The sequence below is a fragment of the Podarcis filfolensis genome (genome assembly GCF_964270895.1).
Source record: "Podarcis filfolensis genome assembly, chromosome: 2".
NCBI classification, from domain to species: domain Eukaryota; kingdom Metazoa; phylum Chordata; class Lepidosauria; order Squamata; family Lacertidae; genus Podarcis; species Podarcis filfolensis.
Genome location: NC_139605.1, coordinates 48,609,191 through 48,632,741, shown reverse-complemented (window position 1 = coordinate 48,632,741; position 23,551 = coordinate 48,609,191). Strand labels below are relative to the sequence as shown.

The 23,551-nt window shown below is 39.8% G+C and overlaps 2 protein-coding genes and 2 long non-coding RNA genes across 6 annotated transcripts in view; 2 read left to right on the top strand and 2 right to left on the bottom strand.

Annotated features, from left to right (window-relative positions):
* Positions 1-23,551, bottom strand: part of CENPP (centromere protein P) — a 163,452-nt gene that overhangs the window by 133,492 nt on the left and 6,409 nt on the right. For both annotated transcript variants that reach the window (XM_083603564.1, XM_083603563.1), the window contains exons 5-6: positions 19,669-19,757; positions 13,798-13,894 (exon numbers count right to left, since the gene is read on the bottom strand). In XM_083603564.1, the coding sequence (XP_083459690.1) occupies positions 13,798-13,894; positions 19,669-19,757 (186 nt within the window). The remainder of the gene's footprint in view (positions 1-13,797; positions 13,895-19,668; positions 19,758-23,551) is intronic.
* Positions 783-14,291, top strand: OGN (osteoglycin). 2 transcript variants are annotated; one of them, XM_083603554.1, is made up of 7 exons: positions 783-1,320; positions 1,843-2,102; positions 6,276-6,366; positions 7,693-7,851; positions 9,379-9,581; positions 10,381-10,476; positions 11,076-14,291. In XM_083603554.1, exons 2-7 carry the CDS (start codon positions 1,902-1,904, stop codon positions 11,247-11,249), a joined length of 924 nt encoding a protein of 307 aa, XP_083459680.1. In that variant the 5' UTR covers positions 783-1,320; positions 1,843-1,901; the 3' UTR covers positions 11,250-14,291. The 2 variants fall into 2 exon arrangements, with proteins under 2 accessions (XP_083459680.1, XP_083459681.1); XM_083603555.1 differs by having other exon boundaries at positions 1,004-1,320; positions 1,867-2,102.
* Positions 13,968-15,073, bottom strand: LOC310757857. The gene is made up of 2 exons (XR_014545499.1): positions 14,925-15,073; positions 13,968-14,543 (listed from the first exon to the last, which is right to left on the bottom strand). It is a non-coding gene; the product is annotated as an uncharacterized lncRNA (long non-coding RNA).
* On the top strand, positions 15,331-17,769 carry LOC310757859. The gene is made up of 2 exons (XR_014545501.1): positions 15,331-15,455; positions 17,053-17,769. It is a non-coding gene; the product is annotated as an uncharacterized lncRNA (long non-coding RNA).

Genomic DNA, 23,551 nt, shown 5'->3' with positions numbered 1-23,551 from the left:
CGGATGCAGTCCAATCCGGGACTGTCCATATAATAGCTTGAGTTGTAAAAGTGGCATAAAAGTGAGAGAAATTGTCATCAGTCACTGAATGTAAGAGAAAATGAAACCAATGATAGGAACAGTTGGGCTAAAAAACTTTAAAATTCTTCTGGTGCCTCAGTATTAATATTAACAGGACACATAGTATTTTAATATAACATGCACTGATTTTCAGTTTTGCTACCATTATTTTCCATCTGCACAGTGAATTCAGGGGAAACATTTATGTTCAGAATGAATCAAGTTTCAAATGAAGACTGTAAACCAGCAGATGTACTTAAAGCAAAGCATCCAACTCCAACTGAGATGGCGTTCCACAGCAAACAGCTGGTGTCTGAACTTTGGCTTTCCTTGGAGCAATAAACATTCTACAACAACATAGCTTTGGGCTTACAAAACTAATCCAAATGAAAATATTCTCAGCTGATGCATCTTCTATTTGGAGTCCCAGCTAAAAGTAACATACCAAAGCACAGACAGTTTCAGCAGTGATGTCTTTCAACAATAAATGCTGTTTGTACATTTAGGTTCTGTTTATCTTCGCTGGCTGTGTATAAAACTGAAAGATTTCCCCTCTTTTAAGAGGTATAAAACATAGGAAGCACTTTTCATATCAAGACATGAATCTGAATTATTTTTCAATGAAATGTAATTTTTCTGCCATATGCACTTTCTGTCATATGTCATTTTCATATGCAAATCTGCTTCTATTACAAACTGTATTCTCAGTGAATATACATCACACTGTTTTCTGTAATGAGCTGTTAAGGTTGGAATGCTCTCAAGATTTTCAAAACCTACAACCAACTAAACTGCAAACTAAAAGCTTGAATTTCCTCTGTGTGTATCTTGAGTTGCAAGTTTTAACTGCACAAAAAAAGTGGAATGCGTATGCCTAAACTGAAACGGAAGTCAGCTCCTTTGTCTTCCATTAAATGCTAAACTAAATGAGAAGCATATGACTTTGCTTGTCTTTATTGCATGAAACTGCAGTTGATCCAGTTAAAGCTTTGAACGATAAGAGCAACTATATTAACATATTAATTTGAATATTTTCCAATATATTAGTCGAGCAGGACTGATTTATCATTTTGCATTCAAGACTGCATGCTGACCCAGCCTTATTTACCCCACAGAAGGTGCTTTTAAAGTTTGACAGTTTTTGTAGTAGTATCATTTCAGACTGCTGAAAATAATCTCACTCTTGTCTAGCCATTTGGAATTAATGAAGAGAAAACCATATTGAAACAGTCACACAAGAGATCTCAATCAGCGAAAACGGTAGGTGTTATCTTCCAAGAAGTTATCTTATCAGTTTTAACAAGTTATTGTAAAAGTTTATTATATACTAGATTACATATGTTAAAAGTTATAGTATTTTTTTCTATTGTATGCATGCTATTTTTTATATTTAAATACATTGTTATTACTTTGTTGCATATTTCAAAGTTTAGTTTGCTCTACAAAATAGTCCTTAAGACAATGAAAAAAATACTTTTCAGTCCCAGGCTGGGCTCAGCCCTGTTCCTTTTAACTATTTCTTCACCATACATACAAAATCTAAAACAATGTTTTGTATGTATTTCTATCAGCACTTAACTCACAAAACAAATCTGCAATGTATCAATTTGTACTTCTATTTTTCTACACTGTACATTGTCAACTTTTTAACATTGGAAATATTTATAGAAAGAATGCTAAGAGTTAATAATTTTTCCACGTTCCTTAAGCATTAGAAATCACTGCCAACTAGACCTCTACGCTTTAAATATTGTTTTGAGAGATTGCTTTTTTTATTTCCAGTCACAAAGAAATCATTCTGCTTAGTCCTTCCAGCTCAATACAAGCCTCAGCCTCTCAAAATGAAGACTTTGCAGAAATTTGGTCTCTTCTTTTATTTTTTGTTGCCCTTGGTGAAGTTGGCACCACCTAAACAACACTCAGCCACATTTTATGACCCTGGTTTGGCCACTCTTGAAGAGACAATATTTAAGCAAAGTTATGAAGACATAATATTTAAGGAGGATTATGAAGACAAGCCACAGGATGCGGTAAAAAATCAGGTATTTGACAAGTTCTGTGTTCATCTATGCATGCAAGCATGTTCCATGGGTAATTATGAAAACAAGTGGAAAAAATAAGGATAACGTAAAGTTAGCCAAAATAAAATCATAATATAGTTACACACAATTGTTTTATTTTGTTCCTTTATCATAGTGGAATTGTTTGGGCGCATAGGAATAGGCAATGTGACATACCTATGTGGGCCACAAGCAATGGGTGTGAGCCCACGTTTGCCTTAATGCATGACTTTCTTCCCCTTTTATTTCAAAAGTACATTTTACCAATTAACTGTTACATTATCATAAAGAGTGACCATTCTGCACTGATATACAAAAAATCAAGTGTGGTCCATTGATCTATCATGAACTCATTTTCTGGTCTAGACAAGTCTTAGGCTTATCCCAACCCCCCAATCCCTTTTGTGTAAAATAGGATTAACAGTGGCCTATTTTATGAGAGCAACATTAACATATATTATAAGGAATTTTGTGCATTATATAAATGATAAACAGCTATACAGTACAACCCTCAATTATTCAAACCAAAACAGAGCATTGTACCTTAACAAGCCTTATAAACTGCCACTACATTTAATGAATTTACAATGTGCTGCCCTATTCAATAGTATTAAAAACCTGCCTTGTGACCATTCAGTGATGGGCAGGCTACAAGTACAAATAATAAATAAATCAGTATTTAAAATTATATTGTCTAGAATGTAGTACACATATGCAGAAAACCTATGGTGGATCAAAGCCTCATAACATGATGTTCAGAGCCAATGCCAAAAAGAAATTTAGTTTTAGCATTTATGTTGTTGTTGCAATTGGGCATGTGACAAAGCTGGAGCCAAAAACACTCCCATACTGCCTACTTGCTCTTTCAAGGGAAGTGCAACTCATCCAGGGCAGCAGTATTCATAGAATCATAAAGTTGGAAGGGACCCTGATGATGATCTAGCCCAACCCCCTGCAATGCCGTTGTCCCATACGTGGATCAAACCTGAAACCTTGGCATTATTAGCACCATGCTCTAACCAACTGTCACAGTTGGTGACAATTTAATTATTACATTATCTGCACATGTATTAAGTTCTTAACTGTTTATTCCTTAAAGATGTCTATTTACTATTTTTAAAATTGTTTACCTAAAAAGGAGAAAGTGTAACATTTTAAACAGAGTAAACTGTGCTTTGCACCAGTAGATGGCGCTTCAGTAAGATGAACTTCAGTTTATAGTACATATCTTGCGAATTTGTTTTATGCAAAACTAGCCCATGTAATGTAAGATACGTTTAATGATGTTTGAGATTGCTATAATCCACCCTGGGTCCTTCAGTGAAGGATGAGTAATACATTTAATAGTGAAAAGAAGAAGTGAGAAAGGGGTTAAAGAAGGGCAGCTAAAGCGATTAGAGTACTAAATGGGGAGAAGCTAATGTTTCACTTAAAAGAGAACCAAATACAGGGGTTACAACTGAAGGGTATTAAAACAAAGACAAATTGCTTTTCTATTCATAATACTCAAACAGGATATGGACAACAAAATTAACTCAATGAACATTTAAGTGCATCAAAGACTTAAGCTCTTCTCATATATTCCATACATTTACCTGAATTTTTGCAAGTAGCACAATAGTTTGTCACCTCATATTTTAATACCATTTATGATTTCCCTGTCTTTTAATTCATGAACAAGAACAACATCAAAACAGCAATACCCAAACTCAGTGGCACATTTGCATACCTTGAGGGGGACTGGGGTATGATTTATAATTATTTATAAAACAGCCGGAAGGAAAAAAGACCCAGTAGAACAAAACCCTGCTCACAAGTTTACAGTAAATTAAATTAAGTCACCTTGTTGGATCCCTCCACCATTCCATGTCTCTTCAAAACATGACTACATAAGGAAAACCCTGCCAAAGATCTAGCTTGTCCAACATTCTATTCTCCAAGGGCCAACAAGATGCCTATGGGAAGCTTACAAGCAACTGGTTTTCAGAGGCATGCTGCTCTCAGTGCTGGGGTAACATCTTAACTAGTACCCCTTGGAGCCAGGAAGCCCCCCATATGGCAATTGTTCCGCTGCAGCCCCATTGCCAATCTATGGGCAGTGACATCCTCCTGAGGAAATGCATACCGGGATTTCCTCCTATGCAACTGAAGGCACAAGAAAATCCCAGAAACATCACTGTTGTACAGAAATAGCTGTAACTATCCATAGTCATGCTGCTCTGAGATTTTAAAATAAGGCAACTCCCAAGTTACGTTCCAAGACACTGCGTGTGTAAGTGAAATCACATGTATTAGAAACACCACTGAAAAAGCCGGCAAACACCCCGTTCTGCCCCCGTTCCTTTTTGTGATGTTTTTGGGTGGCTTCCAGGTTCAGTGTGATGCACATGTACACAGTCACACACATATCAGTCACACCTAAAATGGCCACTGCCTGTATTAAGCAGTTTATAAATGTTTCATATACTTAATAAATGAAAGGTCAGAGGACCCAGTTGATGTGATGAGGGGTGATCCTGCTTGATGGCTGAGCAATATGGAGTTGCAAAAAGGATGGTCAGCTCAGTCCCAGTAGTTGTCTCAACTATAATGCTGATGATATGGAGCAAAACACAATCAGTTGTTTGTCCAGCTTCAAAGTGTTGTTGTGGTATCTGAGAGGCTTTTATTCCCTCATTTCATTTTCCCAGCAGATCCCAGGGCAGGATTCTGAACTTCCAAAATTCTGATGGAACTACCAAGAGGGGCCCCCTCGCTAATATTAACACTGGGGAGGGTCTGTAGGGAATCAAGGGGCCTTTCAGATATTTGAGGTTTAAATTGTTTGGGGTTTTAAATACTAGCGTAAGCACCTTAAATTGGGCCCAGAAAAGAATTAGCAGCCAATGCAGCTGTTTTAGAACAGGGGTTATATATGAGTAGTAAAGGCAGCCCCAGCCAGTAATCTGGCTGTTGCATTTTGAACCAGTACAAGTTTCTAAGTCATCTTAAAGGGCAGCTCCAGAGTGCACTGTAATAATCCAACCTGGAAGTTATCAGAGCACCGAGTACTGTGGCCAAGTCATCTCTGTCCAAATGGGGCCATAGCTGGCAAACAAGCCATAGCTGGAAATAGGCATTCCTAGCCACGGAGGCCACTTAGACCTCAAGTAACAGTGCTGGAGCCAGGAGTATCCCCACGCTATCAACCTGCTCCTTCCAGTGGAGTGCAATCCTGTCCAGAACAAGCTGTGTTTACCTCTTGGACTCAAAAAATTGGAACATACAACACATCCAGCCTGCCACTGCCTCCACACACCATCCCACTTCTTATTAGTCTGAGTGTTCATTGCAATTCAGAATTGGTAACCATGGTTTGATCCCAGTTACAGGGAGCACTGGGACATGGGTGGCGCTGTGGGTTAAACCACAGAGCCTAGGACTTACTGATCAGTAGGTCAGCGGTTCGAATCCCCACGACGGGGTGAGCTCCCATTGCTCCATCCCTGCTCCTGCCAACCTAGCAGTTTGAAAGCACATCAAAGTGCAAGTAGATAAATAGGTACCGCTCCGGTGGGAAGGTAAACGGCGTTTCCATGCGCTGCTCTGGTTCGCCAGAAGCGGCTTAGTCATGCCAGCCACATGACCCGGAAGCTGTACGCCGGCTCCCTCGGCCAATAAAGCAAGATGAGCGCTGCAACCCCAGAGTCGGCCATGACTGGACCTAATGGTCAGGGGTCCCTTTACCTTTACAGGGAGCATTAAACCCACAACCTCCCAGTTCAGTCATCACAGCAAACTACCAGCCAGGTTATATTGTATTAACCTGGGTGTGCCAGGGAAAGAAGCTCACACGCGGTGCATGCCTGATCCAATAAATCATGGTTGTTGGGCCAGGAACATGACATCTGATCTGCCCACTAGCAAATGGAAATAACAAAGTATTGCTTAATTTAACTGTCTGTATTCAACATGAGGTGTCACATGAAGTTACCCTATCCCAGAAGTACTGCTGAATGTTAGATTTTGGTGTGTGTGTTTTAAACTAGATTGTTTCCAGTGCTCCAGGAAATGTTCCAGACAATGTGGTTTATTAACTTTTAAAGGTTTTACCACCACTATTGAAAATTAATATATTAATCCCTGCATGTGTTTTTATAACTTCCTACATATAAGGAAAGCAATGATATGCTCCTTTTCCACGAAAATGAACTGCAAATGCAGAGAGATGAAGAGATACTTAGTGAGGGATCAACAAATTTAACAGGTAAGATTTTACCACATTACAGTATAATATCAAGCTTGAAACAAACAAACAAAATAGTTACCAAAAATGTGAGAAAGTATGCACACTGACATAAGCATCAGAATTCAACTTGCCACTTGCTTGGAGCAAGTAATGATTGCCCTGAATGAACCACAAAGTGCAAGATGCACTGCTCTCCCCTTCTCCCCTATTTCTAATGCTTCTAGTCAGAGAAGCATGTTTTGGCAGCTGTGTGCATACACACTCACATACTCCAGGCTTTAAAAATTGTACTTTCTTTATAAGCCTAGACAGCAAGCACATGCTCACAGATATCACAGAGTTGCATTTTCCCAGACAAAAATGATGCCAGAGAAAGCAGAAAGCTCAGCAACAGATCTCACTTCTCAACTACAGTGTTAGTGCTGACAATATGTGATCAATCAGTGTTGGGTCTAGCTGCTTCAGAATCATGACTAAGGTTTCTCAGTGTCAGAAGAACAGGGGATGGAGAACAAAAATACAGTGGTACCTCGAGTTAAAAATGCCCCAGGTTACAAACGCGTCAGGTTACAAACTCCACTAACCTGGAAGAGTTACCTCGAGTTGAGAACTTTGCCCCAGGATGAGAATGGAAATCATGTGCCAGCGGCACAGTGGCAGCAAGAGGCCCCATTAGCGAAAGCACGCCTCTAGTTAAGAACAGTTTCAAGTTAAGAACAGACCTCCGGAATGAATGAAGTTCGTAACTAGAAGCACCTCTGTAGGCAATAGTGAAGTGAGTAAATTCCTCTCCTTGAAAACAAATGAGGAGGATTGAACCCATTTGTCATATCAAATTTCACTCCAATATCCTAAGGTTTGAGAAATATTACAAATAAAGCAAATAAAAAGAAAATAGAGACTATTTCTCATGATCTGACTATTAAACCTGGAATTCTAGTTAAGCTACATTTGTTATCCTTTCATCTATCTGTATTTTTCAACCCATACAACAATAAGAAATGGAGTTGAAAACATTTTAGAAAGAATACGTACACTATCTCAAATTTACAAGATATGGTAAGTTTCTATGCTTTAGAAATCTAAATTCTAAAATTTACTAGGTCAAGTCTGTTTGAATAAAGTGCTATGTAAAAAATTCTGTTGACTGACACTAAATTCAAAACTGTCCGAAGGCCTCATGTGATATGAGTAAAAAAATGTTTCCATATCCTAATGTCTGCAAAATGCATGTAAGACAACTTGAATATAGCATTTATGCCCCATAAAGTGTGCCACTAGGACTGACAGACAATCAACCGTCCAACATTCCACTTACATAGAAACAAAATTATCTTATTTCAGATTTGGCTACTTGTCTGCTGTGTGTTTGTTTAAGTGGTTCAGTTTACTGTGAAGAAACAGATATGGAAAGTGTTCCAGCTCTGCCAAAAGAAACTGGCTATCTTTATGCACGTTTCAACAAAATCAAGAAGCTGAAAGTATCTGATTTTGCTGAAATTCGTAAGTATATACTTGATTTAAAACTACATACCATACTTCTTGACTATACTAAAGGTTTGGGTAAAATATTAAAAATACCTTTCATTACCTTTAAATTCATGTCCATATACTACTACTACTGAAGGTGAATTACATCTCATTCATAAAATTTTAACTGCAACCATCTATATTAGTAAACAAATAAACACTGACCAAGATCACTCTATTCTTTTTAAGTTCAATTCATTTATTATTCTTATTTTTAAAACTTATTTTTTCAGATAAATAACCACAGGTATTGTCTGAATCACCATCCTGGAAGAAGCAATCCTTTCCCACACAAGGGACTACAGTGGTGCCCCGCAAGACGAATGCCTCGCAAAACGAAAAACGCGCAAGACGAAAGGGTTTTTCCGTTTTTGCGTCGCTTCGCAAGACGATTTTCCCTATGGGCTTGCTTCGCAAGACGAAAACGTCTTGTGATTTTTTTCGCTTTTTTCCCAAAGCCGCTTGAAGAGGCGCAGTTGCGACGGACTGTGCTTCGCAAGACGAAAAACATCGCAAGACGAAGAGACTCGCGGAACGAATTAATTTCGTCTTGTGAGGCACCACTGTATCTCTTTACATGATTCCTGTGGCCACAAAGTCAGACCTAGATAACAACTAAGAAAGAACATTTTAATCTTCAGCAGTACCATTTTCTTCATATGCATATACATGTATGGTTAATTAAGTATTTAATTGATTAATTAATTTAATATTTCTTCATCAATGACAACCCTAGAAATAAGATGAAACAGCATAGTACTATCCTTGAACAATGCCCACTGAATGAGAAAGGATTAATCCTAGAACTCCTTTCTGTAAGTTGAACACAGTGCTACTCTAGGAGGAAGACCAAAAAAGAATACATGCTCATAGATTAGCAGGACAACATTGTGTAAGCTGGCAGGAAGCAGACACTGGGTACCCTTGAGAAGCCTGATCAAATGCCAAAATCTCAGCAAAAAGGGATAAAAAAAATAAAGTAGCTTTAGTGCTGTGGTTTAAACCTTCCTACTGAGCCAAGCACCCAGCTCCTGAGAGGGTTGCAGAGCAATCATTTGATAAGTGGTGAAAGAGAGATAACAGCTGAGGAGGTGAGCCTGTTTGTGCACTTTTATTACTGAGTGTAGTGGTGGGGGGCTTCTCTTCCCTGACAGCCCACGTGCACAGAAGAGGAATGAGCACTCCCTTGCACTAGTCTGCTCACTCAGTTGCATGAAATTCCTGGTCATCTGTGGTTAGCAGGCCAGTGCTTAAAAGGATGAATTAGAGATTTACAATTGGTGCTGCCACTGTAAAGGAAGAACATTGGAGGACATTGAAGGCAAGCTTAGTTTATTTGAAGCTCTCCCGAGGAGAAAAATTATCAGCGCAATACCCAGGACTCCATAACCAGGCTGCACAGCACAGCCTACTATGCAGCAACACTTTACTAGGGGCTTAGCAGGTGATTGCTTACAAAAAGCATCAGAGCCTATCTTTTCTTTCTTTCTTCTTTTTTAGCCACACTGAAAAGAATAGATTTGACTGGAAATATGATACAAGATATTGAAGATGGGACCTTTGCAAAACTAGTATTATTAGAAGAACTTTCACTTGCTGATAATAGACTTGCCAAGCTTCCAACTTTGCCTCCAAAGCTAACTTCACTGAAAGCAAACAATAACTTTATTAAAAGCAGAGGAATTAAAGCAAACGCTTTCAAGGTAATAAAATTTATGATTACAATTGATTCCTATGTCGTGCTAAGCCAAACCATGGCTTAGTGCAACATGTACGCTCCATGAGAGAACATCCTGGCCACTTGGTTCCTCCTCAGTTGTTTTGCTGCTGTGCTACAGTGAGCCATGGCCTGGTGTGTGCACGTCGTCCGAACCCAATCTTGTGGTTTAGCTCTTCAGACTATCTAAGAACTATACCCAAGATTTGTCCTGTAGTTTATAGTTTATGCTTTGGGAAGCTTTTCTACTTCTTCAATACAATATTGCATGGGATCCCAATCCAAAGGACCATACAACTAGTTTTGCATCCCCAAGAGGGCTGTCATCTTGTTTCTTAACATAGCAGCCCACCATGCTACATAGCATTTCACCATTTTTTGCTCAAAATATCCAAAAACAAGTTGTTCAGAATTAATGTTATGAAAAGGAGAAGAGGTAAAGTAGCATAAATAAGCTGGGATTTAATTCATTAATTTTGGCATGCTGAATGGCTTATATATGCCCAGTGGAATCTTTGATTCTCTTCATGCTCCTCTCTCCGCATCTACAGCATCTATCATATTGGTGTTGGCCCAAAAGAACTGAAGGAAATCACTTTTTTAAAAAATGTGTTATTCTTTTTAGATTAAGTAATATATTTATTTATACTACAGGCTTCAAACATCTTTCAACACAACTGAATAGCCCAATCCCTATCAATAGATCCAATTAGTAACCAATTATCTTGTTTAAACTGCTTGTAAAACAGTTTCTTTTCCCCTCCTTTTCTGTTTCTCTTTTACAGAAGCTGACCAACTTGTCATTTCTCGACCTAGGACACAATTTACTCGAGTCTGTCCCACTTAACTTGCCAGAGAGCCTGCGTACTCTGAATCTTCAGGTCTGAAAACATTTTGTTGCTGTTGCACAGAGAAATATTTGTGTGTGTGTGTATACACACACTACCAATGACCTAAGAGAACTCAGCTTTACATTTTTTGTTTCATTTTTGTATTTTAAAATACTTCATCAGAAAGGTGGTTTATAAATTAAGTTAATAAATAAAATAAAACAGAAGCTGTGCACTGAAAGCCTAAGCAAGGGAAACAGCAACCTGCCCAATAAAGAATACTGTTCTCTGGTAACTTACAGATTCTTCGGAAGGGATATGTTACTGTAGTGTAGGGACTCCCATTTGTAATCTATAGGAATCTGCAAGTTTTATTTTTCTTCATGTAAAGAAGAAATTTTCAGGGCAGAATACCATGCAATAGACACACAATGTTGTATAGGAAGAGCCATGAAGGAACCAAACGTTAATGTAAGGTGTTTGGAAAAACCATGTCCTATATACAATGTACATATTTATAACAGAAATCATTATAGTGCTATAGAGAGAAGTATTGAATAGGATTTCAATGAAAGAAAACATCAAACTAGTATATCTTTTAACTAGCATTGGATCTTCAGATTTTTCAAGTTCACTGTTTTGATTTGCAGTTCAACAACATAACCAGCATCACAGATGAAACATTCTGCAAAGGGAACAATCAGACCCGTTACGTTCGGCAACGCATGGATATCATAAGAATGGATGGCAACCCAGTCATCTTGGGAAAGTACCCCAATGCTTTTATGTGCCTGAGAACCTTGCCTATAGGCACATACTTTTAATTATTAACAAAACTGAAAATGGTAAAAAGTAGGTAAAGATTACCATTTTATCACGGTTTCAATTTGTCTTTCCATGTTAATATCTTCACATATGTATATTCAACACTTTTAGCCGTTATAACTTCTACCTTAACTTGGTGAAATTGCACCTTCTGATTTAATAAGCCTGAGCCTTTTTTATTTCTAGAACTTAGACTCAAATATAAAACCAGTAACGTATTCTTTTTTCAAGGGAACCAATCTACAGGCAATGCCCCATCTATGTGCATTCAATATGTGCATGACCATGTAAATGCACATCACGCTGAACCCGAAAGTGGCCCAAAAAATCACAAAAAGGGGCAGAACGGGAAAACGGTGGGGAACAGGGTGTTTGCAGGCTTTTGTTTTCAACTGTTTTTTCAAATATGCACTATTTCACTGACACATACAGTACCTCGGAACGTAACTCCCACATAAATGGGTTGCCTGTATTTCAAAAGAATAAATATTTTTCTTAAAATGCTTTAACACTGTGTGGAGAATAATCAGCTGATGTAGAGAGAATGGGTAGCATTCTCATGTGACCAGTCTAATGTGTTTTATATAGGAAACACATAATGCACAACATGGGAGAAATGAGACAGACTTTGCTGAAGCAGAATAAACTTTTGTTATTTTCTAGCAAACATAAAGTAGCTGGATTTAAGACACCAGTTTTTTGTCTAATGGCAAAGTAGGACACAATATATTGGGGATAAAATGGAGGCAACAAACAGCTTTCCATCTTTAATCAGTAACAGACCTACAAAAAGATTTGAGGAAGTTTCCCATTGTTTAAAGTTGGCAACTTCTTAGTTTGCTTTTCCACTCACAGAAACGGAAGTGAGAAGAGAAAGCAAAGGGTCTGTGTAAAGGTGCATGAACCGCATACAAATCCTAGATTATTAAGCCAGGATTTCATCATGTGAATGAGACCAGTCAGATTGAGTTGTTTAGATTTCTGAAGCAGAAATAGTCAGCACCTGAAACTCATGCTTGGCAATATTAATATTGCTTAAAGATACCATGCAACATAGTCTCTGCATTGAACACTGTTACCAAAAAACAATTACTAATTATCTGAAAAACCCTGACGAATATTAATAACTGAACAATTCATAATGCACCTTATTGACACTCTTTAAGCTGTCAATGTACTTAGAAGGGAAATGCATCCATTTTGGTAATATTAAGTACAGTCCTATACAATTCAAATAGGTATTTACAGACAACCACAATCTTATGCACAATTCTAAGTTAGTCCTATTGAGCACTGTGGAACTTGATTCTACCCAATCATGCATAGTACTTTGCAGTAAGAATAAGAAATAACTGTGAATTTTTATTGTATTTAATATATCACTCTCCTCAAGCCACCACATGACTATTTTTAGATTGTGGCATCTGTGTTGTGATCAGCCAGAGTTTAAACCCTTATCTCAAAACAGAGTCATTTGGGCTGGTTTGAATATAATTGTCCAACTTTGTGCATGTCAGCTGAAGACTTCTTCAGAAGTACCTTCTTTATCAGTAAATTCTGCATTCTCTTTTTTTCATACCAGATATGTTCTTTTCCGATTTAATTATTCACTAGTATTGAAGATTTTTACAGCTATTAAGCTCTGCTCTAGCTATTCTGCTTTAATTGTACTATGTATCCAATCTCATTTACATGGCAAAATCTTTAGAGATTACTGTTTGTTTTTAGTTTGTGTGTGTTACTTATTGACTAAAACTCTAACATGTCTAATAATACAAACCACCAGAAAGAAAAAGTAAGAAAGAGGACATACTTCACTATTCCTTTGTAAGTAAATGGTCTTCTATGACTGGGCAAAGATGGTAATACATAGTTTGTCTTTGGCAAAATATGTGGTTGGGCAATGGCACCAAACCTCACTTCCATTTTATTACCTCAATCCTTTCCTTGTTTGAGCACTTTTAATCTCCACCTACAGCCAGGTAGATTGAAAGTTTATTTGATCACAGCATCTTCCTCAGTCTTACGTTCCATGATTTGCCACTCCTCCTACTACATCCTATGACAGACAAATTGAACCCTTTATTTGCTCTCCACTAAACCCTTCTCCCCTTCCCTCAATAGGCATATTGGGGGAATCCTCAAATTGTTGTGACCCAGTCCCCAGTCCTCTTCTATGACAATTCCAGAGTTACCAGACTCTGAATCTGTGACTAACAGTTCAGACTTACAGATGAGGAGTCTTGTCAGCCTACCAACCACACAATGCTCTTGACTCTCCCAGAACCTCAACAGACAAGACAGTGAAAAGTTTCAACTCGGCAGTCCACACAATCATAAAACATTATTTTTGAGGGACTGAGATTTTTAAAATAGCACAGAACCAAACAAGCATGAATTTATATTTTCTCCCAAACTTGCAGTACCATTTAAATTAACCCATATTTCAAAAACCAATGTCATTCAGTTTTCTCTTGTTCCGTAATGAAGCTGGTTAACAGAGAAAAAGGAAGGTTTAAAAGAAAGCATAACTTTTCAAAACACTACCTTGAAATGGGTCAAAGTGCGTTTCCGATGATCACACCACTCAGTGAAATAGGAGAGACATTTGAAGAACAGCAAGAGATTCCCACTCTCTTCAACTCTAGAAAATAACATTATGCCATTAAAAAATATTTCCGTCCCCCTTACAAAAATACATTTATAATTTTTTAAAAAAAATCTTTAGATCATCATTAGATTATCTTTAGGCCCTCTGTTGGAAAGAACTTGCTAAAGCTGTTCAAACCAAATACCACATCATTTTGCGTATCTTTTGTTTAGGGTGATTTGTTGTACTGTTTTAAACAGATCTTGAGAGGCTTAGTCCTGATTTGGATGCAATGTTAATCCATAGTTTGTTTAGCTTAACTATAATTTGTTTGTACATCTGAAACCATAGTTTGGGGCCAACAAACCAGTACTGTAGATTACAGTTTGCAGTTGCTTTGTAAAACTCAGTTTGCATTAACTGTGATTTGTAATTACATCTGTGTTCCATATCCTGGTTTAATTCTTAATTGCATTGCTCCACGAATGCTGCACACTCACCTACACAGATACAAGTGAAGGGTTGCTGAAAATTAATCTGCTTGCTTGGTTAAGAAACTGTCACTGACACTTTCACAGACCTCACACACCCTACTCACTCTGCCTGGCAGCTCCATTCCCTACCATCTCATGATTGTCAAGCTTCCAGCAGCAATGATGGAGTGGGAAGGCAGGGAAGAGACCACAGGCACTTTTACTCATATCTAACAAAGAATACAAGGGACGCGGGTGGCGCTGTGGGTAAAAGCCTCAGCGCCTAGGACTTGCCGATCGAAAGGTCAGCGGTTCGAATCCCCACGGCGGGGTGCGCTCCCATCGCTCGGTCCCAGCGCCTGCCAACCTAGCAGTTCAAAAGCACCCCCGGGTGCAAGTAGATAAATAGGGACCGCTTTATAGCGGGAAGGTAAACGGCGTTTCCATGTGCTGCTCTGGTGCCGGTTCGCCAGAGGAGCTTGTCACGCTGGCCACGTGACCTAGAAGTGTCTGCGGACAGCTCTGGCTCCCGGCCTCTAAAGTGAGATGAGCGCACAACCCTAGAGTCTGTCAAGACTGGCCCGTTTGGGCAGGGGTACCTTTACCTTTACCTAACAAAGAATACATGTTAAAAGCACACATTTGCAAGCCCTACCATCACCAACAAACTCTGGGCAGGATTAATCTAACGAGTCCCATCAGGAACTCCTGAAATTGATTACCGGTAAGGTGAACAAAAAATAAAATGTTTCTGAAGTTCTCCAGCCATTTGAGAGGTGGGAACATATAAGCCAAAGGATCACTGCAAATTGTGCAAGGCATGCTAAACCACTGTTTACAGTGACATGAAAATGAAGTTGTTAAAAGAAAATTGTAACACATGCAAAAAACAACAACTCATGAACCACAAGCTACGTGTGATAACTTTTAATGATGTTGAACAAGGAAATGTTTCAGAATTGTTGGATTCTACATTAAGTCTTACCAAAACAAAAACGAAAAAAAAAAAGGTTTTTAGAGTACCAAAGCATGATTACGTTTTTGCACCCATACTGGGGTGGGGGGGTCAAAAGCAGTGACCCTTCCAGTTATGGCAAACAATGCTTCATGTTTTACCCTCCTCCACTACCTACAAATGTACCGTATTTTTCGCTCTATAACACGCACCTGACCATAACACGCACGTAGTTTTTAGAGGAAGAAAACAAGAAAAAAATATTCTAAACAAAACAGTGGATGTATGATTTTTGTGGTTCATGCTGTGGCCACAGACGTGATCTGACGGTGAGTTTGGGGTAGCCCAATGCAAAAATCCTGAGGATCCATGTGGATCCATGCTTTGTAACCACGTTTTTGCGCCATTGCAGCCCCATGAAACAGTGGGTGCGTGTGTGTTTTTTGGTGCAGGCTGTAGCCATGGATATGCTATGTGATCTGATGGTGAACTTGGGGTGACCCAGTGCAAAAATCCTGAGGATCCATCTGGATCCGTGCTTTGTAACCACACTTTAAGTGGGGAGGGAAGGAAAAGCATTCAAGGGACAAGGAGCACGTGTGGGATGTGTGGAGAAGGATGCTGCTAATAATGCAGAAGAGGGGTTTAAGGGAAGAAGGAACACGCGTGGGGTGTGGAGAAGGATGCTGCTAATGATGCAGAAGAGGGGTTTAAGGGGAGAAGGAACACGCGTGGGGTGTGTGGAGAAGGATGCGGCTAATAATGCAGGCGAGGGGTCTAAGGGGAGAAGGAACACGAATGGGGTGTGTAGAGAACGATGCTGCTAATAATGCAGGAGAGGGGTTTAAGGGGAGAAGGAACACGCATGGGGTGTGTAGAGAAGGATGCTGCTAATGATGCAGGAGAGGGGTTTAAGGGGAGAAGGAACACGCGTGGGGTGGGTGGAGAAGGATGCTGCTAATGATGCAGGAGAGGGGTTTAAGGGGAGAAGGAACACGCGTGGGGTGGGTGGAGAAGGATGCTGCTAATGATGCAGGAGAGGGGTTTAAGGGGAGAAAGCTCGAGTGGGGTGTGTGGAAAAGGAGCTTTTCGGCGAGCTGAGCGGGGAGGGGGGAGGGAAAGAGCACTGTTGCTTTAAAGGAGCCAACCGGACAGCAGCCACTTACAGCAGTGTAAGCAGCTCCTTTTCTCTCCCGCTTTGCTCCTTCTCTCCCTCTTTGCTGCTTTACGCAGCTAATGGCGAATCCCCTGCAACCCAAGTCCTGCTCAGCAGATCAGCTGAGACGCTGGGAGAATCGTAATTTCCCCCTCTCCCTCATCCCGTGCCCTCCTGTCCCCAGCAGCCTTTTTAAAAAGTTTTTTACTGGTTTTCACTGCGCTCGTGGCTCAGAGCCCTCCTGTGCCCTGCCGTCCCTCTGCAGCCTCATTGCTCCGTTTAGAGAGCACACGGACCTTTGCTAGCTGAGGCTGCAGCAGCTGTTGCTGGCTACGGGGCGCTTTTTCCAGCTCGCTATGGCTCCCGTCTGTCCCTCCTCGCGTGTAAGCGGCTGCTGCCCGCTGCCATGGCTCTCCTTCCCTCTCTCCTCCTTGGCTCCCCCCCTCCTCCTGGCTGTAAAGCAAGCAAAGCTAGAGCCGTGCAAAGCCCTGCAAGTGGCTCCCGCTTTGCTTGACTGACGGCAGCCATGGCTCCGGTCAAGTGCATTCGCTCTGTAACACGCACAGGCATTTTCCCTTACTTTCTAGGAGCAAAAAAGTGCGTGTTTTGGAGCGAAAATTACGGTAAGAGTCTTTCAGTGCTTAATTGGATCCAGATGTGATTTAATATTCATTTCTGGCACACTACTGATGGACTCAAATTTCAGTTGGCTGGTAGGCAAAAGTCAAGTTTAAATGCTTCATACTGCATCAAGAAAGCAGCTTTTGAAATAATTACGCAATGAGTTAGTTGTGTGATGATGATATAACAATCAAATCTAGCATGAAAGCCAAACACTCTTTATAAGATTTTTTGGGGAAACTCTTTCCCATCATTATTTTGGTGAATGTGCCACATCAATTATGTTAGGCAAGAGCTGGTATGCCAAAGTAAACCCAGTCTGGTTTGCTAAATATCAATGGGCACTATATACATATGAAAACTGTTACTGCATGAAATCAACACAGTAAATCACTTTGTGTGATCCATACAACAGATTATACTAAACATTGGCTGCCACTTTTTATGTTGCTCTCAGAATTGGGCAGACCTTCTGAGATGCCACTGCCTATTTCCACAGATGAAGAGAAAGAGTCAAATGTACTGCAACCAGCAGAGAAATTCAAGATCAGTTAGGCTCAGGGAAATACCACATGCTGAAATAGAAATCCTCACAAGAAAACCTACATTTATGTACTGCAAAGATGCTGAGCTTATTTTTTTCATTTATCTTTACCTTAATTTTGCGGCCAAGCATGTTTCTAAAGGATCTAAATAGTTAAAAAATAAAAATAGCCATATTGAGGGTTTTGTGTATGCTTTTGACTTCCATTTGGTTTGATTTGAAAGGGAAAGGAGGAGGGAACTATGTGCTGTAAATATTATTTATTCCAAGCCTGCTGTTGTTACTGGGGGAGGGGGAGAGAAAGCCTTCCTCAGGTGTATTTTGACTAGCAATTCTCAAAGGCAAGGGTGCTTTAGTGACTCCCTTGACTTTAAGAATTGCTTCTAGAAACATGCCCATAGTGATTCCCCACAATTCACTGGACCAGGACTAAATCATATTTCTAACACTTGATTTCCCTACACAAACCTCCTATTTGACTGTCAATACCCCCATTTCTGCAGTTATTTTAAAGGGGAAGGAAACAAGAGCTTAAAAACTCATGTGATAAGTTCTCTAACCTATGAACATCTTACATATAAAGTATTTGTGAGTGTGGTAGCAATTCAGCTTCAGGTACTTTTGAGAAAACTATCTGGACACATTCCAGTCTGGGTTCAGGCATGGTTTTGTTCCAGACTTGGCCTTGGTTACCCTGACAAATGACCTTTTCTCAAGTAGCGATGGGGAACTGAAATCCTGCTGCTCCTGTTATAAGTCTCAGCAGCCTTTCATACCACTGACCATGGTATCCTCCTGGACCATCTCTATGAGTTGGGGATTGGAGGCACTGTTTTATGGCAGTTTTGTTCTTACATATTATTTTTTCTCTAATTTCTTATGTGCCCTTCACCTATAAGTTTCCAGGGTGCATTTCAGCAATTTTAAAATACATAATCATCATTATTATTATTATTAAGTTTTTAGTTTTCAGTTTTCCAATAATCACATGTAAATCAATACATACTCAGTTTGACTTCTCCCCTCCTCTTAAACATCAGTTTAAAACAAATTACAGTCAACAAATAGGGTGGATACTGAAAATATTATCTCAGCTGTCAAAGACCAAGATAAAAAGGTGCCCCTTCAGCATATGACAGATACATACTTGCATGACATGTCTCAGAGAATGGCATTGGGAAACTACATGTCTACAATCTGGCAACATAGTTGCAGGGTACCACAAAGCACTCTTAAAAAAAATTCCAGGGTTGTTTAGCATCAGTATGAAGCCATTGGGAGCAGTCACTGGGAAGTCTGGGGTACAATGTCATCACTGTGCTGATGCCAACAAGACTGTTTCTCCATTAAAACTGAGTCAGGAGCGGCTAGGCACAAGCTGAACCCGTGCCTGGCAGCAGTGGTGGGCTGGACAAGGGCTGATAGACTGAAGCTGAACCCAAGGCAGAGACACTGCGGGTGAGTGATTCCCAAATCACAGATTGGTGCACCTTTAGAATAAGGTAGTTCATTCTCAAACATAAAAGCTGTATTATTTTGTATAACCATATATGCCAGCAATTTAATTAAGATAGCAATTTTATACCACATGTGGCTGAGGGACATCAAGCCCAGGGGCTGAATGTAGCCCTCCCTATACCACCCTCAGGACTCTCCCTAGGCCATACATCCTCTCCCCAGGCCAAGTCAGTCACCTGCCCAGTGTGAAATGCTTTTCCCTGGGTGGAATGTGTCCTTTGACTGTGATAGTGCCTTTTTGTTACCTGAATGGATAAGTGTATAGATGCACCACTGGAATGTAGTCTGCTAAACTATGAGCCATATCTGTTGATGCTGGCCCCACCAACCACTGACATATGGCCCCTGGAAAATTACCCTCAAGGGAATAAAAATTACCCCTTGGGCTAAAAAGTAAGGATTTACCCCTTGGGCTAAAAAGTAAGGATAAAGCCTTACTTTACCACGTAGCTGAATGTCTCAATGAACTCAGTGGGACTTGGAACATACTTTATGTTGTGTGTAACTGACATTGTCCAAAGCAAAGAAAGATATCCCTTTATATATTAGTAGAAGTCTTACCTTGATACAAGCTTGCTTAAATCCAAATATTTGTCAGATTCTATCACAATGCTAAGGTCCGTAACAATAGCTGAAACATTTCTGTTACACTGGTTCATAAAAAAGAAAATGTTTTATTAATAGATAAAATAAGTAGAAAATACACAAATATAGCACTAAAATATGATCAAATTACAACGATTTTTTCTATCTATAGTACATAATAAATCAATGAAAGGTGACCATTGAGAGAAACTGCAATTTGGCAGAAATTTGGATGTCCTATGTTGATCTCTGCATGAGTTAAGGCTACTCCAAATTCTCTTCAACATTTGGGAAAAGTAAGATCTGAAGACACATGAGTCAGTCATGCTGCTGATGCCAAGGAGGCCAAGAATAGGGTTCTCTACTTCTGTAATAATACAGAAGGTGTCAAACTTGCACTATACTGCTGGCTTACCCTTCTACCACTGTAAAGTGTGCATTTGACAAGTGTTAAACTACTCTTGGAAGATCTGGCAATGATTACTGCTGTTTCCTCTGAGATGCTTTTAAGAGATGGCATTTTTGGCTCAGGGCTAGAATGTATCCTTCCAAGTAGAAATAATAGTTGGGAAGAATTTTTGATCTACTGTGACTTTATTTTGTGAAGAACTATGGAACAGCCACTGCTTTTAGAAACATAGGAAGCAGCCCTATACTGAGTCAGACTACTGCTCCACTGGTTCAGAATACTCTACTCTGACTGGCAGCAGCTCTTCAGGGTTTCAGATGGGGGGCCTTTCCATTCCTGTCAGGAGTTGAATCTGGGGCCTTCTGAATGCAAAGTGGATGCTCTGAGACAAAGCAACAGTAGTAGCTTGCTACCTACCAAAGCAGTAATACAAAACCAGTACCCAAGTTAACATTACCATAGAAGTAAACTACTGCTGTCTGAAAAGCTTCCATTTGCACTCTGAAGAGCAAAACTTAGCAAGGGTGAAATATTTTAGGCAAACTAAAATCTTCAGAAGCTTAAGTTACATATTTATATCCAAGTGCCATCTTGTGGTTGAAAGAGAAAATGACAAATGCAACATCCTAGTTCTTGAGGAAAAGAGATTTTATTTTAGATTTATATCTCGAAAGCAGCGCAAAGCATTCATGAGCTACCACAAGTCCATTCTTAAAAATATAGAATAACTGAAACCATACAAAGAAATGGACATTTTAGGAGATAAGTGAACAAGTTAAAAAATTTACTGGCAAAAGGGCTCCAGAGAGGGGCTGCTTAAAATGGCAGCCGCTCGAGTGCTGCTGCTGGCACCAACAAAGCCCAGCCCCCTTCCTCCTCTAGACAGGGCGGGGAGAAACCAGGAGGGAGGGAGGGAGGAGGTACCGCCACCATGTGAGGGAGAGGGAGGGAGAGGGAAAGAACAAGTGTGTTGGCGATCCAAGTGGCGATTCCCAGACCGTCCACAGGATGGATCCAGAAGGCAATTGGGCCTGATCCGGCCCGCGGGCCTTAATTTGCCTACCCATGGATAAGGCTATCAAGAGCTGCTAACCATGATGGTCATGAGATATTACAATGTTCTAGAACTGATTATCCTAAAACACTTCAGCAAGATTCTTTAGATGAACTTATCGATATCACATACTTTAAAAACTAAAGGTTTGGGGTTTTTTATTTGATCTCTTGTTTCATGCTATTGTTTCCACAACATGTGGAGAACACACTAAAACACCCATACAGCTGGTTTCCAGGGATGTCAAATACACGTATAACAGCAACATGCAAACAGTCAACCATTTTCACTCCCTTCACTTTGCTGCACTCCTACCCACTTTCATTTTACTTAAGGAAAACCTATTACTTGTTTTTACTTTCCTTCGTTCTCTGATCTTGGCAAGACACAAATAGTAATTCATGGAATTACCATGTAAATGATGTAAATGGAAAAGTCTTAGGGAAAGACCAACAGATTACATCAACTCAACCATGCTGCAAATGGCAGTTTGCCATTTATAATGGACATCATGTGAACAATTTCTGGTCTTTTAATTTTCACAGAAAAATTACTTCATTTCAGCAGACAACCTAAAGCTACAGACAGTATTACAATTCCACTGTACGAAAGATCTACAGGTGGATATTTAGGGATAGCTGAATGCCCTCCCAGAAGGCACATCTTCTGCTTACATTGTGATTTTTTTAGCACAAGGTGAATATTTTTTCCCCCAAGTCTTTTTAATTTTTAGAATTGTAGAGTTAGAAGGGACCACGAGGGACATCTAGTTCAACCTCTTGCAATGCAGGAATCTCAGTTAAAGCATCCATGACAGATAGCCATCCAATCTCTGTTTTAAAACCTTCAAGGAAGGAGAGTCCACCACCTTTGGGGAGGCGGGGGGGTTCGTTCCACTGCTGAACAGCTATGCCATCAGAAAGTTCTTCCTGATATTTAGTTGAAATCTCCTTTCCTGTAACTTGAATCCATTGGGTTTGGATTCAACCCTCTGCAGCAGGAGAAAACAAGCTTGCTCCATCCTCCGTGTGACAACCCTTTAGATATTTGGCTATCATATCTCCTCTTTCCCAGGCTAAACATACCCAGTTCCTTCAGCCATTCCTCATAAGGCTTGGTTTACAGACCCTTGATCATCTTGGTCACCCTGAAATAAATTTTACCTTCATGCCAATGTAAGACTAGCCATTCAACCCTCTGCAGCAGGAGAAAACAAGCTTGCTCCATTCTCCGTGTGACAACCCTTTAGATATTTGGCTATCATATCTCCTCTTTCCCAGGCTAAACATACCCAGTTCCTTCAGCCATTCCTCATAAGGCTTGGTTTACAGACCCTTGATCATCTTGGTCACCCTGGAATAAATTTTACCTTCATGCCAATGTACGACTAGCCAGTTTCCCTTCCTGGTCACTGACCGTATTAAAGATATTTGATTTTGACTAGCCAGTTTCCTTCTTTAATCAGGATTTGAGATTAGAGTCTTGAATCGATTAACAAAGCTAGGTTAAGCGGGGACACTATCTAATCTTAATAACAAGCATTAATGTACAATTAAATGTGGGAGATAATTTCACTCTAGAGGAAGCATGTTACCCCACAGCCTAGCACTGATTACCTAACCACAGTTTAAAAAGCACCAGCATTACAACTGAACTGCCCCACTGAGGGCAGATGTTTGTTGTAAGGCAAATGCTGCACATGACAGACTACTAACCAATTCCAAGCAGGATTATCACAGCTACAGTTGCAGAGGTAAATTACAGGAAAGTGCTATTTTGTGCTGTATTTAAATTATAAGTGTAAAAAAATAACTAAGGTTGCTAGGTATATTACAATTTGGTGTTTCTCTGTCAGAAACCTAGGATGTCACATAAACAGAGGCTCCTGTTTTAATGACAATTTCTTATACTATATAGCTTTATAGTATATTTCAGAGCAGAAGAATACATAATATGCAATACTCACCTTGTTCATGCATCATAATCAACCAGTTAATAGTTTACCATGAATGAACAGATGGCTTCCAATTCAGCTCCCCTAGCAGGAGCAGAAACAGCAAACAGCAATCCTTGGTTTAGTGTTATTATATCCAAAACCATCCCCAAATCAGCCATAAATCATGGTTTGCAATTCCCACTCATGCAGTGGGTGGGGAGTTGAAGCAGAAGCCACTTGCATGCTCACAATGAGACGTTGTCTGTCCTACTGGGATATGTGAACAAGGTGAGTATGACAGACTTTAGACCTACATTATAAAATATAAAATAAAAGTCTGGATTTCAGTGCTAGTTTATGTAACACTGGTGTACATATATTTTTCTAAAGGGGAAACAATTTTTCAATAAAGATACAAATGGCAAATCTATAGTAATTTATATGTTGATGCTCATGACTA

Bases quoted from the DNA above. Each gene is read 5' to 3' on its own strand.
- OGN (XM_083603554.1), top strand. From the start codon at position 1,902: ATGAAGACTTTGCAGAAATTTGGTCTCTTCTTTTATTTTTTGTTGCCC. The intron at 6,367-7,692 runs GTAAGATTTTAC...ATCTTATTTCAG, and splicing joins GGGATCAACAAATTTAACAG to ATTTGGCTACTTGTCTGCTG. The intron at 7,852-9,378 runs GTAAGTATATAC...CTTCTTTTTTAG, and splicing joins ATCTGATTTTGCTGAAATTC to CCACACTGAAAAGAATAGAT.